This window comes from Corvus kubaryi, unplaced genomic scaffold (assembly GCF_017639235.1).
Source record: "Corvus kubaryi isolate FWS band 111438036 unplaced genomic scaffold, C.kubaryi_AGA036_p1.0 37391, whole genome shotgun sequence".
Classification (NCBI taxonomy): domain Eukaryota; kingdom Metazoa; phylum Chordata; class Aves; order Passeriformes; family Corvidae; genus Corvus; species Corvus kubaryi.
The window spans coordinates 335,939-355,048 of NW_024581130.1; the positions used below are offsets into that span (position 1 = coordinate 335,939).

Sequence of the window (19,110 nt, forward strand, 5' to 3'; positions counted from 1 at the left end):
TGCTCAGTCACATGCATTTAAAACAGTAAGACTTGAAGCGGCACCCACAAGTTACATAACAGGGTTGGGGTTTTAAACCTTTTAGGAGTTTAGAGAAAAAGACTGTTCAGGTTTAACACACAGAACACTGTGTGACTATTACACAGCAAACACTTACGAGGGGTGACATTCAGCTCAACAGAACATTCATCCGTGCCAACTCTGTTTGAGGCCACACAGTTGTATGTACCAGAATACTCTCGAGAGGCATTTTTCAGAAGAAGTTCCCCTGTATTTTTATCTACAAACAACAGAAGGTAGAGGTTTATCATTTGCCTAAATATAATTCCATAGTCAACTTCATAGAATTATTAATCCAGCACATACATGAAATCTTAACTTTAAAATGTCATATTAAAGATATCCAGATTAAAACAAAGCTCTATCGTGCTGTAAAATGCTATTGCTTGTAAAAGTCTTACCCTGTTAGAAATGTATTCCACAGCATTTGACTTGCTCTACTTGCTGAACAAGTTAGGTAGTGTCTAGATTCTTGACAACACTCTCAGTGTCCCCAAACCTACATTTACAAGCCCAAAACTAACATGGTTTTAGTAAGTTACAAGTCACTCTTGCACAATTTCCCACTCATTCTTGTCCAGCACCGATATTGTCAACTGCTCTTTTTGTTACCATGAGTCAAATTTGGGATGTGAAGAAAGAAGGGGCATAACAACAGTAGCCTAAAGTCTTCAGTGGTACAGAGAAGGACTTTAATGATCAACCATTCACTGTCAAAACAAGAACTAAGAGACATCAACTAGCACTACCAGGAGTTAAGTTCAAAACAAAGGACAGTATTAGGTTCTTCCTTCATAGCTAATTTTTAGGTTTTAAGATATTACATACTCTAATAAAGTGCAGAAGCTTACAAAAAAAATGGAGATGTTTGCTTCTTTTAAATCAAACTGAAGCCACTTTTGAATTCCCTACTGTCCGCTTGAGCACAAAAGCAAAAACATCAGCAAGCAGGAGTAACTCCTAACACTCGGGTACGGGTGAGCATGATACTGCAGCCTAATGGTAAGAATCTCAACTTGAAGCTTGAAACATTTCCCATCATGAATTAAAAACCAAAATCAACTCCAGCTCATTTCAAAGTCAGTTTTTTCAGAGGGCAGAAGTGACATTTGATCTTGACTACTCTATAGTAACACTAACTCTGGGATGCTCACAAGTCAATATAAGCTAAAAATACTATTGCAATCTTTTTAAGTATTTCAGAGTAATAAATGAAGTTTGACAGTACTCAGCACAGAAGTGGCAGGAAGTTCGTGTGTGCCAGATACTCTCCTCCAGTCATAAGACAGAAGTGGGGATCCTTCTTGTGACACACATTTCAAGGTAACGTCTTTTCCGATCTCCTGTGATCCTTCAATGGAACATTTGGTCCTTGCTGGCTTTACTAATAAACAAAACATCACTGAATTAATAACAGCCACAATCAAAATGCTTACTAGCAGTCAGTCTATTCTGCAAAAGATAAAGTTTGTGCCACAAACCATCTCCATGCACTGAAAGATTTTCTATGAAATACGAGCCAGGCACAGAACTTCTAAAAATACTCTTTATTTGAAATATTATTCTCTTCACCTCCTAGAACAGGATTATACCCATCCCTCCCAAGGCCTCGATAAGGACCATAATCAGCACAGATTCAGTACAACAGTACCCAACTGGAAATTTTCATTTCAGACATTGAAAATAGGATGGAATAAGCACATAAAAAACATCACTGAAAATTTAAGAAAATAAATTATCTTACCAAGTACAGTCAACTGTATTTTTTTGCTTTGAACTCCAGGAGCCTTCTTCACTTTGCACTGGTATGTGCCAGTGTCTGCTGCCTTTAAATTCAGGATATCCAATGAACCATCACCAGATTTGGGATCAAGATTTGTAAACTGCATTCGCCCAGTCATAGAAGCATAATAATGATTATAAACCCTGTCTACAGCATACATAATTATCTATAAAAAAAAAAGAAATATGATTCAGAAATCCACTTAGTGGGCAAACATTTTAAATAATTTGGTCTATTTGAATACTCAAGTTTCTTTCTATAGTTTTAACCCCAGACATAGGACATAGCCAAATATCTCCATCTTCAAAACATCACCACACACAGCATTATAATGAATACTCCAACCAAACACCTGACCAAGTACCAATATGTCACAATTGACTTCTGACTGAAAGAAAACTGTTTAGAATTGCTCTAACTTAATTCTGCAAAACCTGCCTACTAATACTGATTACACTTCCAAAGGCAGGAAAGCATTAATAACTAAAAGAGTCAATATAGTTAAAATTAAGTCCTCCTGAATTTGTTTTCAATAAGGAATATAACTCAGGTACAAAATCAATGTTTCCTTTTTGGAACTGAAATGTATTTAATTTGGGAGTTCTTCATTAGAAGGCAAGTTTATAGTGAAAAATATCTTGACATTTCATCCTTAATCTGGTATTTCAAAACTTCCACTAGATTTCATATGACTGGTGCTTCAAAGCAATTTAAGATCACAAGCATCCCAGCCTGAAAAGGTGGAAGTTTAAAAAGGCAGTAACAAAACTCATACATTGACCTACTCAAACAACTGAATTAACACTGCCCAAAAAGAAGTCTCTACTTACTATTTGCTCCCTCTTTTGATTATCTGCTGGTATCAATACCCACTCGATATCTAGTGGGCCTTCATCTTCTTCCGAGAGTTCAAAAGTACATGGCAACGTAACTTTCTCTCCTTGTGCTTTTTCAAACATTGACTGGTCAACTGAAGTTATAGTTAGGCTTCTTGTTAGACCTATAAAAACATATTTTTATGTTTTGAAAACAAGTCACACACAGTTTTTCACTGTAAGTGTTCTATGACATACTTTTCCTGTCTAGAAATCATGCCATCAGTCAGACTGATGAAGAGCCTGTGCAGATCCTGTTACCCAACACAGCACGAAGTCCCGTGCTGCTCATTTGGAATTACATCCAACACGCAGCTACATCTTTCAAGCCATACTTTTTTCTTTTTTGCACAATTCAAGTCCCACACAAACCTAAACTAAACATTTCCAACAGCAGATTTTTCAAGTCACTATATAATCACCTTACTATTACTCCCTCACTGTAAAATGAAAGTATGGAACAGTAATGAAGTCTGCCAGATTAGAAAGAATTCTTGAGAAGTCCCGGGTTGGAAGTAAGTTACTTTGCCTTGAGCTATAAGGGCTCCTCTATCTACAGGGACACAGAGGACAAATTAATCTTTTTCAAACATCTCAATGAGTATTTTTGCATTTGTTTGTCTTTTCTGTTTGTCTTACTCCTCTAAAAAGGCTGTGCAATCCTTATCCGCATGCCTCTAGGCAAACATGCTTCCAAACAACAAATTTTCCTCAATTCAACCCTGAAAAAGAATCCATATAGTGACACAAAAAGAGCTACTCAAAAGGCCTGAAGCAAGATTCCCCCTATTTCACAACAAACACAGGCGTCCCTTGTATCAAGTGAGCAGGCTTGCACATCACAGCCAGGATGTGGAAAGCACACCCTTTGCTCATGATGGAAATGGGTTTTGCACTGGCACAGCTACTGTTTTGTCCACCTTCTTGGAAACCAAGCTCAGGTTTTCAGTCATTTTATGTGTGCAGGTTGCTAGACAGACACACAGATGTGATCACAGCCATGAGAACTGCAAGGCCACCAGGAGAATGGACAGTGTGAGGAAGATAGATGGCTTTGGCACCTTTTACAGATCTAAAGTAACAGCCTCAGGTGAAAGTTTAAAATCATTTTACACAGTGCTTTTGTGTTCTAACTTGCACTTCTCCACATAGTAGAGGAGCTCCAGCACGGTAGAGGAGCTTCCTGCAGTAGGTCATAGAATATGGTGAGTTGGAAGGGACCCAACAGATATCCTTCTGCTTTACTAAAATTTTGCTCTGTATCAAGTCTTTGCATTCTCTTCCTGATGACAAAACAATGCGATCTTTAACAGCTATTTTAAAAAATCCTTGAGAAAGAAAAATCACTTGATATACTAAATTCCAGACAACAGCCTGCAAGAAAAGGCCTTCAGAATAGTTAATTACTAACAAACTAGGTAGGATTATTTTGTTTCCTATCATTCATAGTATTACTTTTTATGACATTGCCTTCAGTCTGGGGGAAGGGGAAAAAAAGAAACACCAACCAAAAAAACTTAAATCAACTTGAGGTAGGAAAGAGAGTTATGTGCAATGTCTCTTACCGACAATGGACACCTTTTCAAAGACAACTCTAATGGGTTTGTACCACCTCTTTTTTGACCACAGTAAACAGATCTGAACAGTTAATTCTCTGCTTCTAGGTTGAATTACAACGGTTCCCTAAATAATAGTGATCTCCATGAATACCTGTTGATTTGTCATAAATCCTATTCCCTTCTAAAGGATCTTTTCAGATTTCCAAGTGTAAAACTAGCCATTCTACACCTCTTTAAAATGTTGTTTGACTAGTGAATAGATTAAATTTGGTCAGCTCTATATAAACAAAGACAACACTACTACTACCCATCACCTCTATTTATGGGTAGATTTAGAGTACATTCATGCTTCCATAATAGACAGTAGCATTTACATTATTAATGTAAATTCCTGAACTGTTTTTTTCAGCAGCTTCCATACTCTTGTTTCCCTTTTCCCCACGGCCTCATTAGGGAACTGTAACACAATATTCTCGAGTTCATCTCCAAATTGCATTTCTGCATCTGCAATGTTACTATATTAAAGAAAAGGGATGTGAACTCAAGTAGAGTTTAAGTGACTGATAATCAAATACATTATTATGTTACTTACTTCCTTAAAAGCCTCAAATCTGTAACCTGGGAAATTAAAAGCTTTCATTCGGAAGTAAATCACTGGAGCAGAGCTGCTGCTCTGTGGCAGCATCTCCAGTCACGCTCACACTGCCATCTGAAGTTCCACCACAAAGGACCACAGCACACACATTTGCTTCCCCCTCCCCACAAGAGGACCTGCTGAGAATTTCACAAACTGGACAATAATTCATATAAGAGCAACACTCTGCCTTTTCACAGCAGATAGTGGATAATAGAATTCATACTCTGGGGATGCCATGACACGTCCCTACTACTAAAAAGTATAAACTCCTCTGATTTTCAGTGGATACCTGCTGAAACACAACATGGCCAAACCAAACTGGACAGATGAGTATCCACATGTTGATTTTTTTGACTACTTTTCTAAACAAATGGGACTTGTAGGATCAATGTTTTATATCTCTCCCTCTTCAGCTGTTGCTTGTTCATCTCTTTGACAATTTCAAACAAATATAAAAGCAGAAATAACAGGCCAGTACAACCAGAAGTCCCCCAAGTACTCATATGTACTGACAGAGCTAAGAAGCATTAGATTCTTCAACTATCTCTTGCCTCTTCATTGCCAGACAACTCATGTGAGTATAATTTCAAAGTGGACATTACACAGTTTCATGGCAGAACACTGAGAAAAAGACACTGGCAACTGGGAAGAAAAGTTATGTTAAAAGCTGGAAGTACTACATTTCAGAGACGCACTCCTAGGAAGCCAGACTCCAGTAGTCCTGCCTATCACTGCCTGTCAGCTTAGTCCAAGTGCTTCAAAAGCCAGAAACAGTTTCTACTACAGCACTCATTTCTCTGATCCAAACATACAAATTGACATAGTAACCATGTGCCAAATAAAAGCAGAATCCAGAAGCCTGAAGAGCCTTGCTCAAAATAGAAGATTGTCACAAAAATATTTTTCAAGTTTCAATTTTTGACACTTTTGAAGTCCAAGTAGTACTTTCATGAACATTGACTGCATGCAAACATGTCAATGAAAGCTAAAGCACACAATCCTCAGAATAACACTCAACAATCATTCCTGCACATGAAGCTTCCAGCACACACTAGCTGCTAAGAGAGGTACTCAAACATTAGTCTGAACCTTCTAATTATCAGAGCTTTTGCATAAATCTCAATTCCTTTCTTACGGCACATCTCCCAACACCTCTCATTATACCAGTGTGCCACAGTCTTTCTTAGACTAAGGCTGCAAACACAAAGATCTTTTCCACTTTCTCTTTCTTTTGGGTCAACATCAGCATGCAGAAGCAGCAAGCACCTCAATTAAGATACATGTCAGAGCTAGCTGGGCTTGGACTGAGCATTAGCAACACAAGGGAGGGGCAGGTAATTGGAGATTCCCTTCTGCAGAGAAGACACATCTGCTGCCAGATATGCTGCAGAAGGAGGCTTGGCCAGATTCGACATGTCAGAGATTGTCAAGGGTCCTCTGACCCTTATTATCATCACCACTATTGCCTTTTTCTTTTTTGTTCTATTCCCACTTAATTATTACCTGATGTTAGCAAAGGAGACCTGGAGCAAATCAAATGTGACTAGAAAACTCCAGGGGCAAAGAAGGACACAGAATCCCAGGTGACATTTACTCTCCTTGCTCTTTTCATGTAAGCGGGAAAAGGCTTGTAGACACATGTCCTTCAAGTTAAGAACTCACTACAGGACTGGCACTGCAAGGAGCACTTTAATTTTTAAGACCACGAGTACCCCTGAGAAACAAGGGCTGCCAAGTTAGAGATGGGATCCACTTGAGGAAGCAGGTTATGAACAACCTCATCAGAGCTGGTGACGAGCGCTGTAAATGAGAGATCTACCAGGAAATTGTATCTGAACTTTGCAGTCAGGGGAGGGAATAGAGACTGAGCCATTGGAAGTACCTGGTCTAGGTTCTTGTGAGGAAGAGAGATCCTGGTGAGGATAAAGCATGTTAAAAGGGAAACCACCTATAGCACCCGCACACAGAACTGACACCAGAGCGAGAGGTGTGCAATAGCTCACGTGACTGGCACTTTGTCATGGATGGACACAAGAAAGCCAGGAAGGGAAGAACAGCAGGTGACCTGACCTCTACCTGAAGGAGCAGCTGCAACACAAAAAGCTGTTCTACAGGACGGACAACAGGCTTGCTAAGAGCTTGTGGGTCAGGATTAAAGGAAAGGACATTATGGACAACATCACAGTCAAAGTTTGTTACAAATCACCTGATTGGGGTAAGAAAGCCGATGAAGACTATTTCAGCAGTTCCAGAAAGTTTCTAAAAATGACAGAGATTAGTTATAGTGGGACATTTTCACCTCTGTGACATCTACTAGAAGGGCAACACAGCATGACACAAAATCTAAGAGGTTTCTGAAAGATTTCAGGGAAAAACAGCACCAAATGAATAAATCCCCATTTGATACTTTCTTGCAATGGCTTTCAAGGAAAAAAGAACCCTAAGAACCTGCTGGGGATGGAATCAACAACAGCCCTGACTGCAGTGACCATCATACAGTGAAGTATAAAATCCTGCGAGGAGGAAGACAAATCCAGCACAGACCCTGCACTTCATACGGGCAGACTGACTTACCCAGTAGCTGGAATTCTGTGGGATCCAGTCCTAAAAAGCAAAAGAGCTCAAGAAAACTGGGGGGTATTTAAGGGCAATTGCTAACCACACAAGGAGTACATCCCAACATCCAGCAAAATAAACACATTAATCAGCAGCTTGGCCGAAGGAGGAAGAAGCAAGAACAGCCTACCAAGGGAAGAGCACACAAATATTGCCCAGGCATGCAGCACCCCTGCCAGGGAAGTCAAAACACAACCAAAGCTGAAAGCAGCATGGGACTTCAGTGCCACATGAAAACCTTCTACTATTACACGAGCAGTAAAGAATCAAAGAAAAATAGGACAGGTGATAGCTGATACAGAGAAGAGCAAAGTACTCAGTGTTGATGCTGTTTGGAGCAGAAGGCTGGATGTGACTGAGGTCACGTTCAACACAAACAATTCTGCATTAAAGATCTAATGAAGCCAACACACACAGTGACAAGATGACATTTTCTCAATTTTTTTCCCAAGCTTTACCCCTTCAGCTTCCACACAAATCAGGGATATTCTGTTTATTTCATTCCGCTAAGTATGTGCCTCAAAACATGAGTGGACCCACTGTGGTATCTAACTGCTAGTACAAGACAGGCAGACGTTTTACCAAGCTGAAGGAAGATTTGTGTTTGTTTTGGTTAGCATGATTTTACGGATAAAATTTCAGACCCTTTTCAGACACCTTTTCTGGTTTAGACACAAGTGACTCAAGTCATTTATCCCACTTATTCATATATACTTTGCATTAAAATATCTAATTTCTAATTGCAGCAAATAAATCACTGCAAAGAGTAGACTCAAAAGCACACAACAGACTCTCAAGAAAACCCCTGAAAGCCAAGTTTCAAGTGCACTTGATCCAAATGGCTGTATATTGTTTTCAAAGTATTTTGCAAGGAGAACATGCACCATATTTGGCTGTGGCAAACATAAGAATGAACATTTGTGACCGGTTGAGAAGAGACAAGCACCTTTCCCTTGATGAAGGGCAATAAGCATTATTCCTTTAAAAAGTTTGTATTAGAAGAAGTAAGAGGTCAATACATAGTTTGGATTCTGAACATTCAGATTTAAGTTTCTTAATGTGGAATAAAATACTCTTTCTGGGAAACTGACCCTAAAGAGCATTGCAGACTATATCTGTATGATTGAACAAGTTTTTCATATGATTTCTAAAGGGGTGGAAACCAGTAGACGATCTTTAGAAAAACTCTTTCCTTCTCAATATCTGAACTAACCTTTAAGTGTCACTCAAGTAGAACACAGTTTAGTAAACTATATTATTAAGACTAATCTAGGGAAAATGAAATATTTTATGGAATCTGATGGAAGCTGTTTTCTAGTATAAAAGAATCTTCAAAACAGAAAGCAGACAAAAAATTAAAATGGAGCAAAGCTTTCTTCATTCCAACACAGACATAAGCAGAGCTGTGATATATACTAATAAATAACAGAAAGTAATTTATTAGATTAATTAGTTATGCATTTAGTATTTTCTTATTTAATCAGGACACATTGAAATTGTGCATTACTGGCTTACACAAATGTAGGTGTGCATCTAAATTTGGCATGAATGTTTCTGGCATCAGATAGGGCTGTGCCACAGAAGGGTTATGTAACCCAGCAGACACAGTCCTTCCCTAGATGGGGACCAGGACAGTTTCTACGCAGAGTTGAGTTCAGAGATGTTGCTGTACTTAGTGTGATCCACCTGCAACTGCATTTTCAGAGTACTTTACTACCAGGCTCTCCAAAACCAGTCTTGTTTGCCAACACCTGACTGCAACCAAGGAGAGTCTCTAAATATATAAATGTTTTTTCCACAGAATGAGACCTTAAGTAGCAAGTAATGATCATGACCAAAAATGCACATTAGTGCTTTGAGAGCCACAAGCTATAAAATTCACTTAAGAGACACTTCAGCTTACACTTTTCTTTCAAATGAGATGTACCTGTGATCAAATCTTTTCACCAGGCAAATTTCAGTCTCAAAAACTGAAACCATCCCCATTTTACTTCTGAATACACCTCTTCTCCACAGTTCATCTCCTACTTTTTTCAGCTAGCTGTAATGATTTTATAGAGCAAAGTTGCCCAACTCTCCCCCTTCCCACCTTCACTTGGACAGAAGTTCTACAACATCTTATTTCAAACCTGCACTTCTGACCTAAGGCCCTGTAGAACCGAGTGACTCAAGTTAACACCCTTAGCAAGCACGGAGTACACAGGGAGGAAGGTACACACCAAGGAGTGGCTGGCTGAGGAGACTGCCTGGTGTTCACTGGCATAATCTAACACAAACACAAGTCTCCATGGCTGAAATCTCCACAAGCAGCCAGCATCCCACAATCATCTCCTGCTTCCTTAAAATACCAAACATCAGCATCCTCAGCAGCCAAAGGGAGCATCTGCAAGACAGGGTCCTGCTGATCAAGTAACTGGATTAAAAGCTACCTTCACAAAAGAATAAAGAGAAACAAATATTTGGCATTACTTATTTTAGTGGTTTTTGCAGCACCCAGTAGCTGAGTCATATCAGCACAGCTAAGATGGTCACAAAGCTGCAGTTAAGCTGTTTTGCCACAGTTTATCACAAGCGAAAAACCAAATCACATCCTAAATTTATCAACGAGACTCCTCTCCAAAAGGTTAAAAAAAAAAAAAAAAGCCTTAAAAAAAAGGGCCCAGCTTCAGATTTGGATTCTCAGTTTCTACATCTTACCTCCAAGAGCAAAAGGACCCAGTACAGTTACAGCTTTCAGAAGCTTGGGCCCAAAACACTATGAAGTTTTGCTGAATCTAACTCTTCTTATGTCAAACTCTGCAACTCAAAGAACAGTCCCTAAACAGTCTCCTTTAACTTAATAAACATTAGAGGAACAATGTCAATAAAAAGGAAGTTTAACAGAAGGATTAAAAAAATTGTCTTCCCTTTAGAAAGCAAATTCAATAGACTTGGGGATTTTTGATGTGAGAATGAAACTCAAAAATGCTTCACAACAGATTCCAAAACACATATTAGCTCAATACACATCGTATTAATTTAGTCAGGTACCCAGGTACCAAAGAATACTCAGGCTTCACAGTAACCTCAACAGAGGTAAAACAAGCAAAAGATGAAGGACAGGAACAAGCAAGCAATTGGTAAGGAACTAACAAATGCTAGGTAACAACGGAGCAGTTAATAAAACAAAAGAAAAAGTCACACAGCATTACTGCATCTGAATCCACGTATCTACAGATGTTTGATTTTAATACAGTCTAATTTTAGAATTCCGCAAAGAATTCAGATTTTTAGGATAATCCCATGCTGATAAAGGCAAATCACAAAGCTTTTTCTAACAAAGAAAGTACTGTCCTGCTAATATCAAGAGTTAAACAGCTACTGTTTGACGTGCTCCACAGACCACATTTTTCCCATGCTTAACGCCCTGTTATCATACAATGCAGTGATAAAAATTTCAGAGATAAGCACAGTTCACTGTAACTGGTAAAAACACCCCAACAAAACATTTTACCAAAAGCAACAAGCCTACTTAAACCTAACATTTCCCGGGCTAGTTACATTAACATACAAAGTATTCTTCTACTTAAGCCTCAAAGAGGCCCAATGCAAAAAGATTAGAGAGAAGATAAAAACTTGCCCCTCTACACTAGCCTGAGTCCACTAGGCAGAACACTAGTTAATCCTCAAAGACAGAGTAAAATTAAGACAAAAGATGTTCACATCTGCATTTCAGATCTCCCAGGTCAGTGCTCTCTAAACTGGAGTCACAGATCTTAGTGAAACTCTCCTACTGGGCAGAAAAGAGAGTTTATGGAGCCAGAGAAAGTAAAGACAACCCAGGAATAAAAGCACCCACCTAGGAGAGACTTGGCTGCACACAGTGTCTCCTCCTACCTAGTTCATTTAGTCCCAGACTAAATATAAAAACAGTTCAGGAAACTAAATCCACACAGCAGTTTTTGTAGAAAAGAGTTAGAGTTTTGTACAACTTATGATAGCAGCAACAAGATTTTAAAACTCTGTCTTGCACATTTCACCTCAGCTAGCTCACCAGTAGCTCAAAGAGGCTGAGTGACTGAGCTCCCAGAACTCTGGTCTGGTTAAGTTTCCAGAACACTTCTTCCACAGACGGTGCAGATAAAAGACTTATGTGCATAAAATAAGGTTTTGCCAGAAGCTACAATGAGAAGGCTGATGAAACAGCAGGGCACTTATTAAAAAAAGACAAACAACAACAACAACCCCAACAAAAAAAAAACCAACCAAAACAAAAAGAACCCAAAAATAAACACACCCCCCCAAAAAAACCCTACATATAAGAATAAGCCTGGGATATTTCGACCACCGGATAGTCAACTCTGTTCCTGGGCCTCAAAACGGTGGGCTTGTATTTCCAAACTTTACTACTTCTGAGCAGGGTGGGGGAGAAGCACCACTTTTCTGAGGCACATTTATTTGAATCCTCAAATCCTCTGTCAAACCACACGAGTTAAAAAAAAAAAAAAAAAAAAACTAGACAGGAAACTGAGTATGCACACTTCTTCAAAGACATTTTAAAAAAAAATCTGTTTCAGTCTGGATGTCTTCAGACAGCATTAAATTAATAAATAGCTCCAAATCATGTAGTGTTGCATACCCCTGCCCCAGTTTAAAAGGTACTGCACAATTAAGGTACAAGTTACACACCCTCCCAATCTAACAAAAAATTCTTAATTTTAAGGCTCATGTAAATAAAACTACCAATAACTCCAACTCTGCAAATACATAGCATGAGCTTGATTTCACTCCCAACCACATTTCACTGGGATCAGCTGAAATCATTATGCAACTACAAAAATCTAAAACAACATTATGCAACTACAAAAACCTAAAGATCACAGGCTAAAACTTAAATGATCTTTTATTTTTTTATTCACCCACAACTTCGTTTTTTCTTCAACACACCCTTTGCCTTCAGATTCTCTCCAACATCCCTTTCCTTCTACAACTGTCCTTGTGCTCCTTACTTGTTCAGCACATTCTTGAAGCTTTTGGGTTGCTAAACTCAAAGCCACCAGCCCGTATCCTAGCAACTGCTGGCTGATGACCTTCCTGAGAGGGACGTGCTTATCAAGGGGAGAGAGGGGGCATTCAGATCTCCTTACTGAAGGGAAGGATAAGCTTTCGAGAGGCAACTGAAAGGGGGAGGGGATAGTGCAACATAAACTGGGATTAAGATTAGTTTTAAGCAGAGGAGTAGTGTCAGAAAATCACTATGAGTTCCAAGTTTTCTGTGGTATCAGCTGGATGGACTTTGCCAACAGCTGCACAAGGCTGCTCTGACACAAGGAAGGGGAGAAGGAATCCAATGTCACCACTGGAAGGGGCAACAACCACGGCAGACAGGATGTTACACATCGGATGTAACCGCACCACATCTGTAATGGGGGCAGGTGTAATGCGAAACTGTACCTCCAGACTGCACTTCAGAGCCTTTAAGGAACCATCTAGAAACAGTACTGAGAAGTGCAAAATTAAATGAAGGTCAACCATTACAAAGACTTTTTTCAGTGAGCACAAAAAAGAAAAAGATCAGAGCTGAAATCCTGACACGACACACTCACACAAAATCCCGCCTCTCCGCTACCAAGTCTACCCCAACTGCACAGGTTGTTTTAGCTCTGCAAGTCACTTTCCCATTACGGACAGATATTGGAGGCTTACACAGTCACTAAGCAATCAAGCCACATGATTCGATCTTTTTCCTGCCAATTTGATGGCATTTAAAAGGGAGCTGAATGAAGCAGCTCACTGGCAGTGTGAATGCACTGGGCACATCTGTCAGTCAATGCATCAGGGAGTTCACTACAATCCAACACTTAACTGAGCAGCCATATTATTTTCACTTGAGTAAAGAGGCTTTGGCTCTTCCAAGCTACTGAACAAGCAATGCTTTTTTCCCAGTTCATGCAAGTTTTGCACTAAGATTGACAACTATTTGATTCAGTAGCACAGAGTTGATTTTGGGCTCTTTTCTTGTTGCTGTTTTGTTGGGTTTTTTTAAATATAAAGGTGAAGCATCACAATGACAGAGAAAAATGTCTTGTCTGCCTAGTCTTGTTTCCTTCCCTGCCCCACTCCCACCACGTAAAAAACAGACAGAAAGGAATAAGCCCAATGAATTAGAATATCCACCCTAATTAGCCAAGAAGTTAACTTATCATTTAAAAATTTAGGGAGACACTAGAATATATTTATATCTATACACACACGAACAGGTTATTTTTACATGCCTTAAAACAACTGAGATGAAATATTCCTTGTAGCTTATATTGTTAATACATCTAAAACAAAGAGCTGAAGATGCAGGATAAGTGAACACAGGAAATTTCAATTCCTTATGCACACTAATTCTGCACAAGTTCAAACAGTTGAGAATGTATCAAATTCTCATCCTTCCATCCAACACACCAAATAGTTCTTGTTGATTAATCATTTTTCAGCATACTAAGCATAGAGGCTTTAGCTGTAGGGCATGAAAAACATATCTGTTTAAAAAAATGTAGCAGCAAGTGCAACTGCAAAACTTGCAACCATCAAGTACCTCAGATGCTTCTTGACAGCAGCTAAAGGACATCGGAGCACCAGTGAATGGCTCCAGTGTAAATAAAACTCCAAATCTTGCCTCTTTATCACATTTTGAACGTCATCCAGCAAGTAGGTGACATTTAAATAAATTAATAAACAATAGCAATAATATACTCCACCATGCACATTTGAGGTTCCAGCTGACACTCCCTTGTTATAATTCAGGCTTGATCTCATTGAGTTGGATCAAGAAAAGGAACAGGTAGAAAACTGACCTCACAAAAATTTACTCTTTTTATAACTTTTAAACTCCCTGAACTGGAGCTCACCGTGGAGCCAGATGAATGTCAGGTACAACTTCAAAGAGGATGCAAAAATAATCTTTGCAGTAACATCTAGACATTTGACTGGTTGCCTGATCTAGCCATGCAGTCTTACTCCTCAACTAAGCTCTCTCCCGGCCAAGGTTTTACAGATATTTCCGTGCTTTGGGAAAATACTGATCAAACAGAACCAGTTCTCCTACTAATGCTCTTCTGCCATCCTTCCTGTCACTCATTCCTGCCCTGTACCAGGACAAATTGGTAGCAAAACACTTTCTTGTTTCAAATCTAGACCTGTTTACATCTGCAATAAAGGAAAGGACCAGCAAGGATGCAGTGGGCTGCTTATACTGCAGATGTTACTGAAACAGGTTTACACAGAACTATGACTTCCCTGCCACTTACTCCCATGGCAACTGGCTGAAGTGGCATTTCTCTGAGCCATCCCTGGAAAGGTGCAAAGGAGTAAAAAGAGGAATTCCCTAAAAAAAAAAAAAAAAAAAAAAAAAGGGGAGGGGGGAAGCAAGTGTAACTAAATTGATGTAATAGAAGGGTGGTGACGCACACATTCTTTCATGCTGGTGAGCCACACAGTTGCTAAAAGTTCTCCAAATTTATAATGTTTCACACAGTATCTAAAAGTTTCATTAAGTCAACCAGAAGTCACAACAAGAGCAAAAAGAATCCCTGGCACTACAAGCTTATGAAAGCATGCAAGCAACAGCTGATTAAATGAGTGTGGAAGTATGTTGAAACAACACTAGCCCCAAAACCAAGTTTCCTAGTCTGCACAAATCTCTGTAGGAGCTGTGGCAAAGGAGTTTTAATATGGTTCAATACTGAGGCAGATTTAAAGATATTCAGGATTACTATCTTGAAGTGTGAATGGTATGAGTAGCAAAGCATACATGTGCTCATGTAAAAATATGGGCAGGTGTGTATTTTGTAAAGCAGCAATTGAAGCTAAACCAGACATTCAGGAGGGGGAGTTTCATCTGTCTGTTAAGTGGGCTTAGCTGTGGAAGAAGCAAGAACTGGAAGTAAAGACAGAGAGGCAGCTGAAGTTTGATGCAACACAGCGGGGCAGCCAGAGGAGACCAAAGTGACGAGCTATAATAATCTCTGCAGCAGCATTCTCAACACATAAAATACCTTCTGGGAAACATAGATTAGCCAAGGCAAAAATCACTAATTCAAATGTCATGGTCCATGTCACAGCAGCTGACTAACAGTTGATTAAGTAATCTCTGGTTAAAGATTTTCATACTTGTTAAAACTCTAAGATCCAGGAAACAAGTCCCAAATTTCAGGTAACTTTCACATCAATGGATAGTTTAGAAGAACTTGAACCCTGAATCTTGTTACAATTACTGACCAAGAGATGAAGTGTACCAGGTTTAGCAATTAAAAGACTGGGATAGGAGTCATCATTAAACTCCTGTGGTAGTCACACTTCTAATTTAAGCTTCTGCAAGATCCTATTGCATGCATAAAAACATGAACGGGCTTAAGTTCCTTATTATACTTATTTGACAAAGTGTATTAGCCACCAAATGCTGGCTTACTATGCCTGCATTAGGTTCCACTCCTGCATGCACGATACTGGAATTACTTTTGCAAGTTTAACAACAGGGAAATAACCATAGATTTTCCTAAAGTTTACCAGAAATTTGATTTAAAAGGTTACAATTCTGTTAATAAAGCATCACACATTGCAGAATTTCAACAGAGTACAAAATTGCCTACTATTACCATTGCAAACAAAAAACCAAAATGCACATAAAAACCACTGCAAGAGCAGCAATAAAAGATACCACTACAGACTAAAGAAAATTCCTGCCCAGTTATTTACCTTAACACTCTCCTCAAACTCATCCTCAGTTGGGGTATTTACACACACAGCATTCCTGTTTCGTAAAACCTTCTTCCGAGGGTTAAATGGGTCACTATGCATGTAGGATCTTTTTTTAGCATCTATCTTTTTATAGGTATAATCTGGCTATGTTAACACTTCAATTATTGATGATTCAAGTTCTGATGTTACACATTTTCAGAAGTTTAAAAGATGTAAATTATTATCGTATTTGTTAAACTGGGATCACAAGTTCAGCACTTGTATTTATTCTTAGTCATCTAAAACCCTACACAAATTTGAATTTGCACCAAATGGAAGGAGATTATTTCCCTAACACTGTATACAGGGAGATGGTGCCACACCACATGATGTCATGATCACCGTACACAGCTGGGTGAAAAAGGAAGTGGGGACGTTCAGAGTGACAGCATTTATCTTCCCAAGTGAGCCTTCCATGTGACAGAGCCCAGCTTTCCTGGGGATGGCTGAGCTTCTCCCTGCCCACGGGAAGTGGTGAATGAAGTCCTTGTTTTGCTTTGCTTGCATGCATGGATCTTGCTTTCCCCATTAAACTGTCTTCGTCTCCACCCACAAGTTTTCTCACTTTTACCCTTCCAATTCTCTCCCTCATCTCAACACAAGGGGAACAAGTGACCATGTGGGTGGTCCTTAGTTTCTTGCTAGGGTTAAACCACAACCACCAAACTCAAGTAACTTCAGCACCTAGGCAATGCTTCACTGACAACAGCTTTCACTCAACTGCACAAAAAATAGCTTCCTCTAGGTTGGGTCCATATGGAGACCAGCAAGTTACCGACATCTGTTCCTTCAGTGAAGGAAGTAATGTCTATCTGCAGCACAGACCCAGAAACATTAACTCAATCTGATGGGAAAAAACACAAGCGAGCTCAGAGGACATATCAGCTCCTATGAAATACAGATTATTCAATTATTTCCTTCAGAGGAGTGTGAAATATATGTGTTTTAGGGTACTGTCATTCAAATAACTGTACGAAAGAGTATGCGTGTTTTCATGAGGAATATTTCTTTATTTACAAAGTCATCCAATTTCACCCTGAGGTCTGAAGACACCTGTATCCTTCAGGAGAACTAAAGTGTAAAATTCTGTTCTGAGTTTGCATTTCCTCATATATTAATTGTTCCTAATTTTTTAGAATCATAGTCTTTGATGGCCTAGCAGTGATCTAGCTCAAATGCAATACATAGAATTCTACTCACAAGTTATTTTCACAGTTTTCGTTACACAAAGTGTTTCAATATAAATCTTCATGACTAACCTTGTCAACTAAATACTAGTAACTCATCGTTCTTACACAGCATCTACCTTGTTTCCAACTCTGCTTCGGGAAACGCAGTTAATGCAGAACTACCTATTCCCTTTCATTCAGGGGATCAGAGTTCACCATTCCGTTACAGACACAGAATTTTGAACCCATGAGTAATTTCCCAAAACAGCAGTGACATCAACACAGGCATTAACATTTCAATAGGAAATAAAACCTGACCTCCTGACACCACTGATACACATTTTACTGTGAACCTGAACCTCCCTAGGTGTTTTGTCACCTTTTGTAGTTTCACATAAATTTTGGTCAACTTTAGTGAAAACTTACTTTTATATTAGAGATATGTTTAAGAAACACTGATATGGCAGCCAACTTCATTACAGGAACCTAAGAACATCTAGCATGTGAGATGAAAAACATCTGCCTACTTTTTAGTAGCCCAGGCACGTTTGATTTGTTATGTGAGGGTTTTGGGTATAGTCGATTGCTTTTTTTGTTTGAGAATATCTACTGCTTTGTTTTCTTTCATCACGAAAAACAAACGCGTTTAGGTCCATCCAGTTCAACTCCTTTCCTCCCACCCTCAAATCCTCTCACGTTTACTCCTCAGGGCTCAATCCTGGCCATCGGGTCTGGACAACCGGGTTCCGAGGGCTCTCCGGGAGCACCCGGCCCCTTCCACACCCTCAAAAGCGGAGCCAGCCTGGATGCTGGAGGTGCTACACATGCAGGGCTGGGGTTTTAATTTTTTTTTTTTTTTTTTCTTTTTTTTTCTTTTGCTCTTTCTAAGTCGGTTTTCCCGTGTGGCGAGGACTCCACCGCCCGCCTGCCGCGGGAGCCGCTCCGGCCGGGAGACACCGGGCGGGCACAGCGGCCCCGGCCGCACCGGGGGCTGCCCGGGAGAGCGGCGGGGGAAGGGGAGGGGGAGGCGACAGATAAAGCTCGGCAGCCGCGCTGAGGGCGAACAAAGGCCAGGTCGGCTCCGCGGCGCGGCCCCACCGCCAGCGCGGGCACCGCGCCCCGGGCTGAGGGCGGGCAGGGCAGAGGGGCTGCCGGGGACGGGGAAATGCGCGAGGGGCAGAGACCCGCACACGGCCGAGGCGCGCACACGCACTCTCACACACAGGGCGGAGACCACCCCCACCCCCCCACGCCCACACACACGGCGGGGACCCCACACACGCACGGGCGGAGGCGCGGAGCCCCCCAGCCCCCGGGGCGGACACCGGGCGGGCAGCAGCCCCCCCCACCCCGCTTTCTCCCAGCCCCACAGAGGAGCCGCCACCGCCTCCCTCCCTCCCTCCTTCCCTTTCCCTCCCCGTCGGTCCCGTCCCTTCCACCTGCGCCCACCTGCGGAGCAGAGCAGGACGAGGGACACCGCGAGCAGCAGCGCGGGCGGCGGCGGCAGCTCCATGGCGCGGCGGGCACCCGGCGGCGGCGGCAGCTCCGTGCCCGGGCTGCGCCCCGCGCACCGCCCAGCAGGTGAATCAGCCCGGCCCGGCCCCGTCACTTCCGGCCGCTCCCCGCCCCGCCGCGCCCCCGGCTG

At 40.9% G+C, this 19,110-nt stretch overlaps 1 protein-coding gene across 2 annotated transcripts in view; it reads right to left on the reverse strand.

Annotated features, from left to right (window-relative positions):
• The window catches only part of CXADR (CXADR Ig-like cell adhesion molecule), a 32,841-nt gene extending 13,807 nt beyond the window's left edge, over positions 1-19,034 (reverse strand). The window contains exons 1-5 of one of the 2 annotated variants that reach the window (XM_042037908.1): positions 18,915-19,034; positions 2,674-2,843; positions 1,805-2,009; positions 1,289-1,444; positions 158-280 (exon numbers count right to left, since the gene is read on the reverse strand). In XM_042037908.1, the coding sequence (XP_041893842.1) occupies positions 158-280; positions 1,289-1,444; positions 1,805-2,009; positions 2,674-2,843; positions 18,915-18,978 (718 nt within the window). In that variant the 5' untranslated portion in view covers positions 18,979-19,034. The remainder of the gene's footprint in view (positions 1-157; positions 281-1,288; positions 1,445-1,804; positions 2,010-2,673; positions 2,844-18,914) is intronic. The other variant, XM_042037907.1, reaches the window with a different exon arrangement.
• Positions 19,035-19,110: the final 76 nt, after the last annotated feature.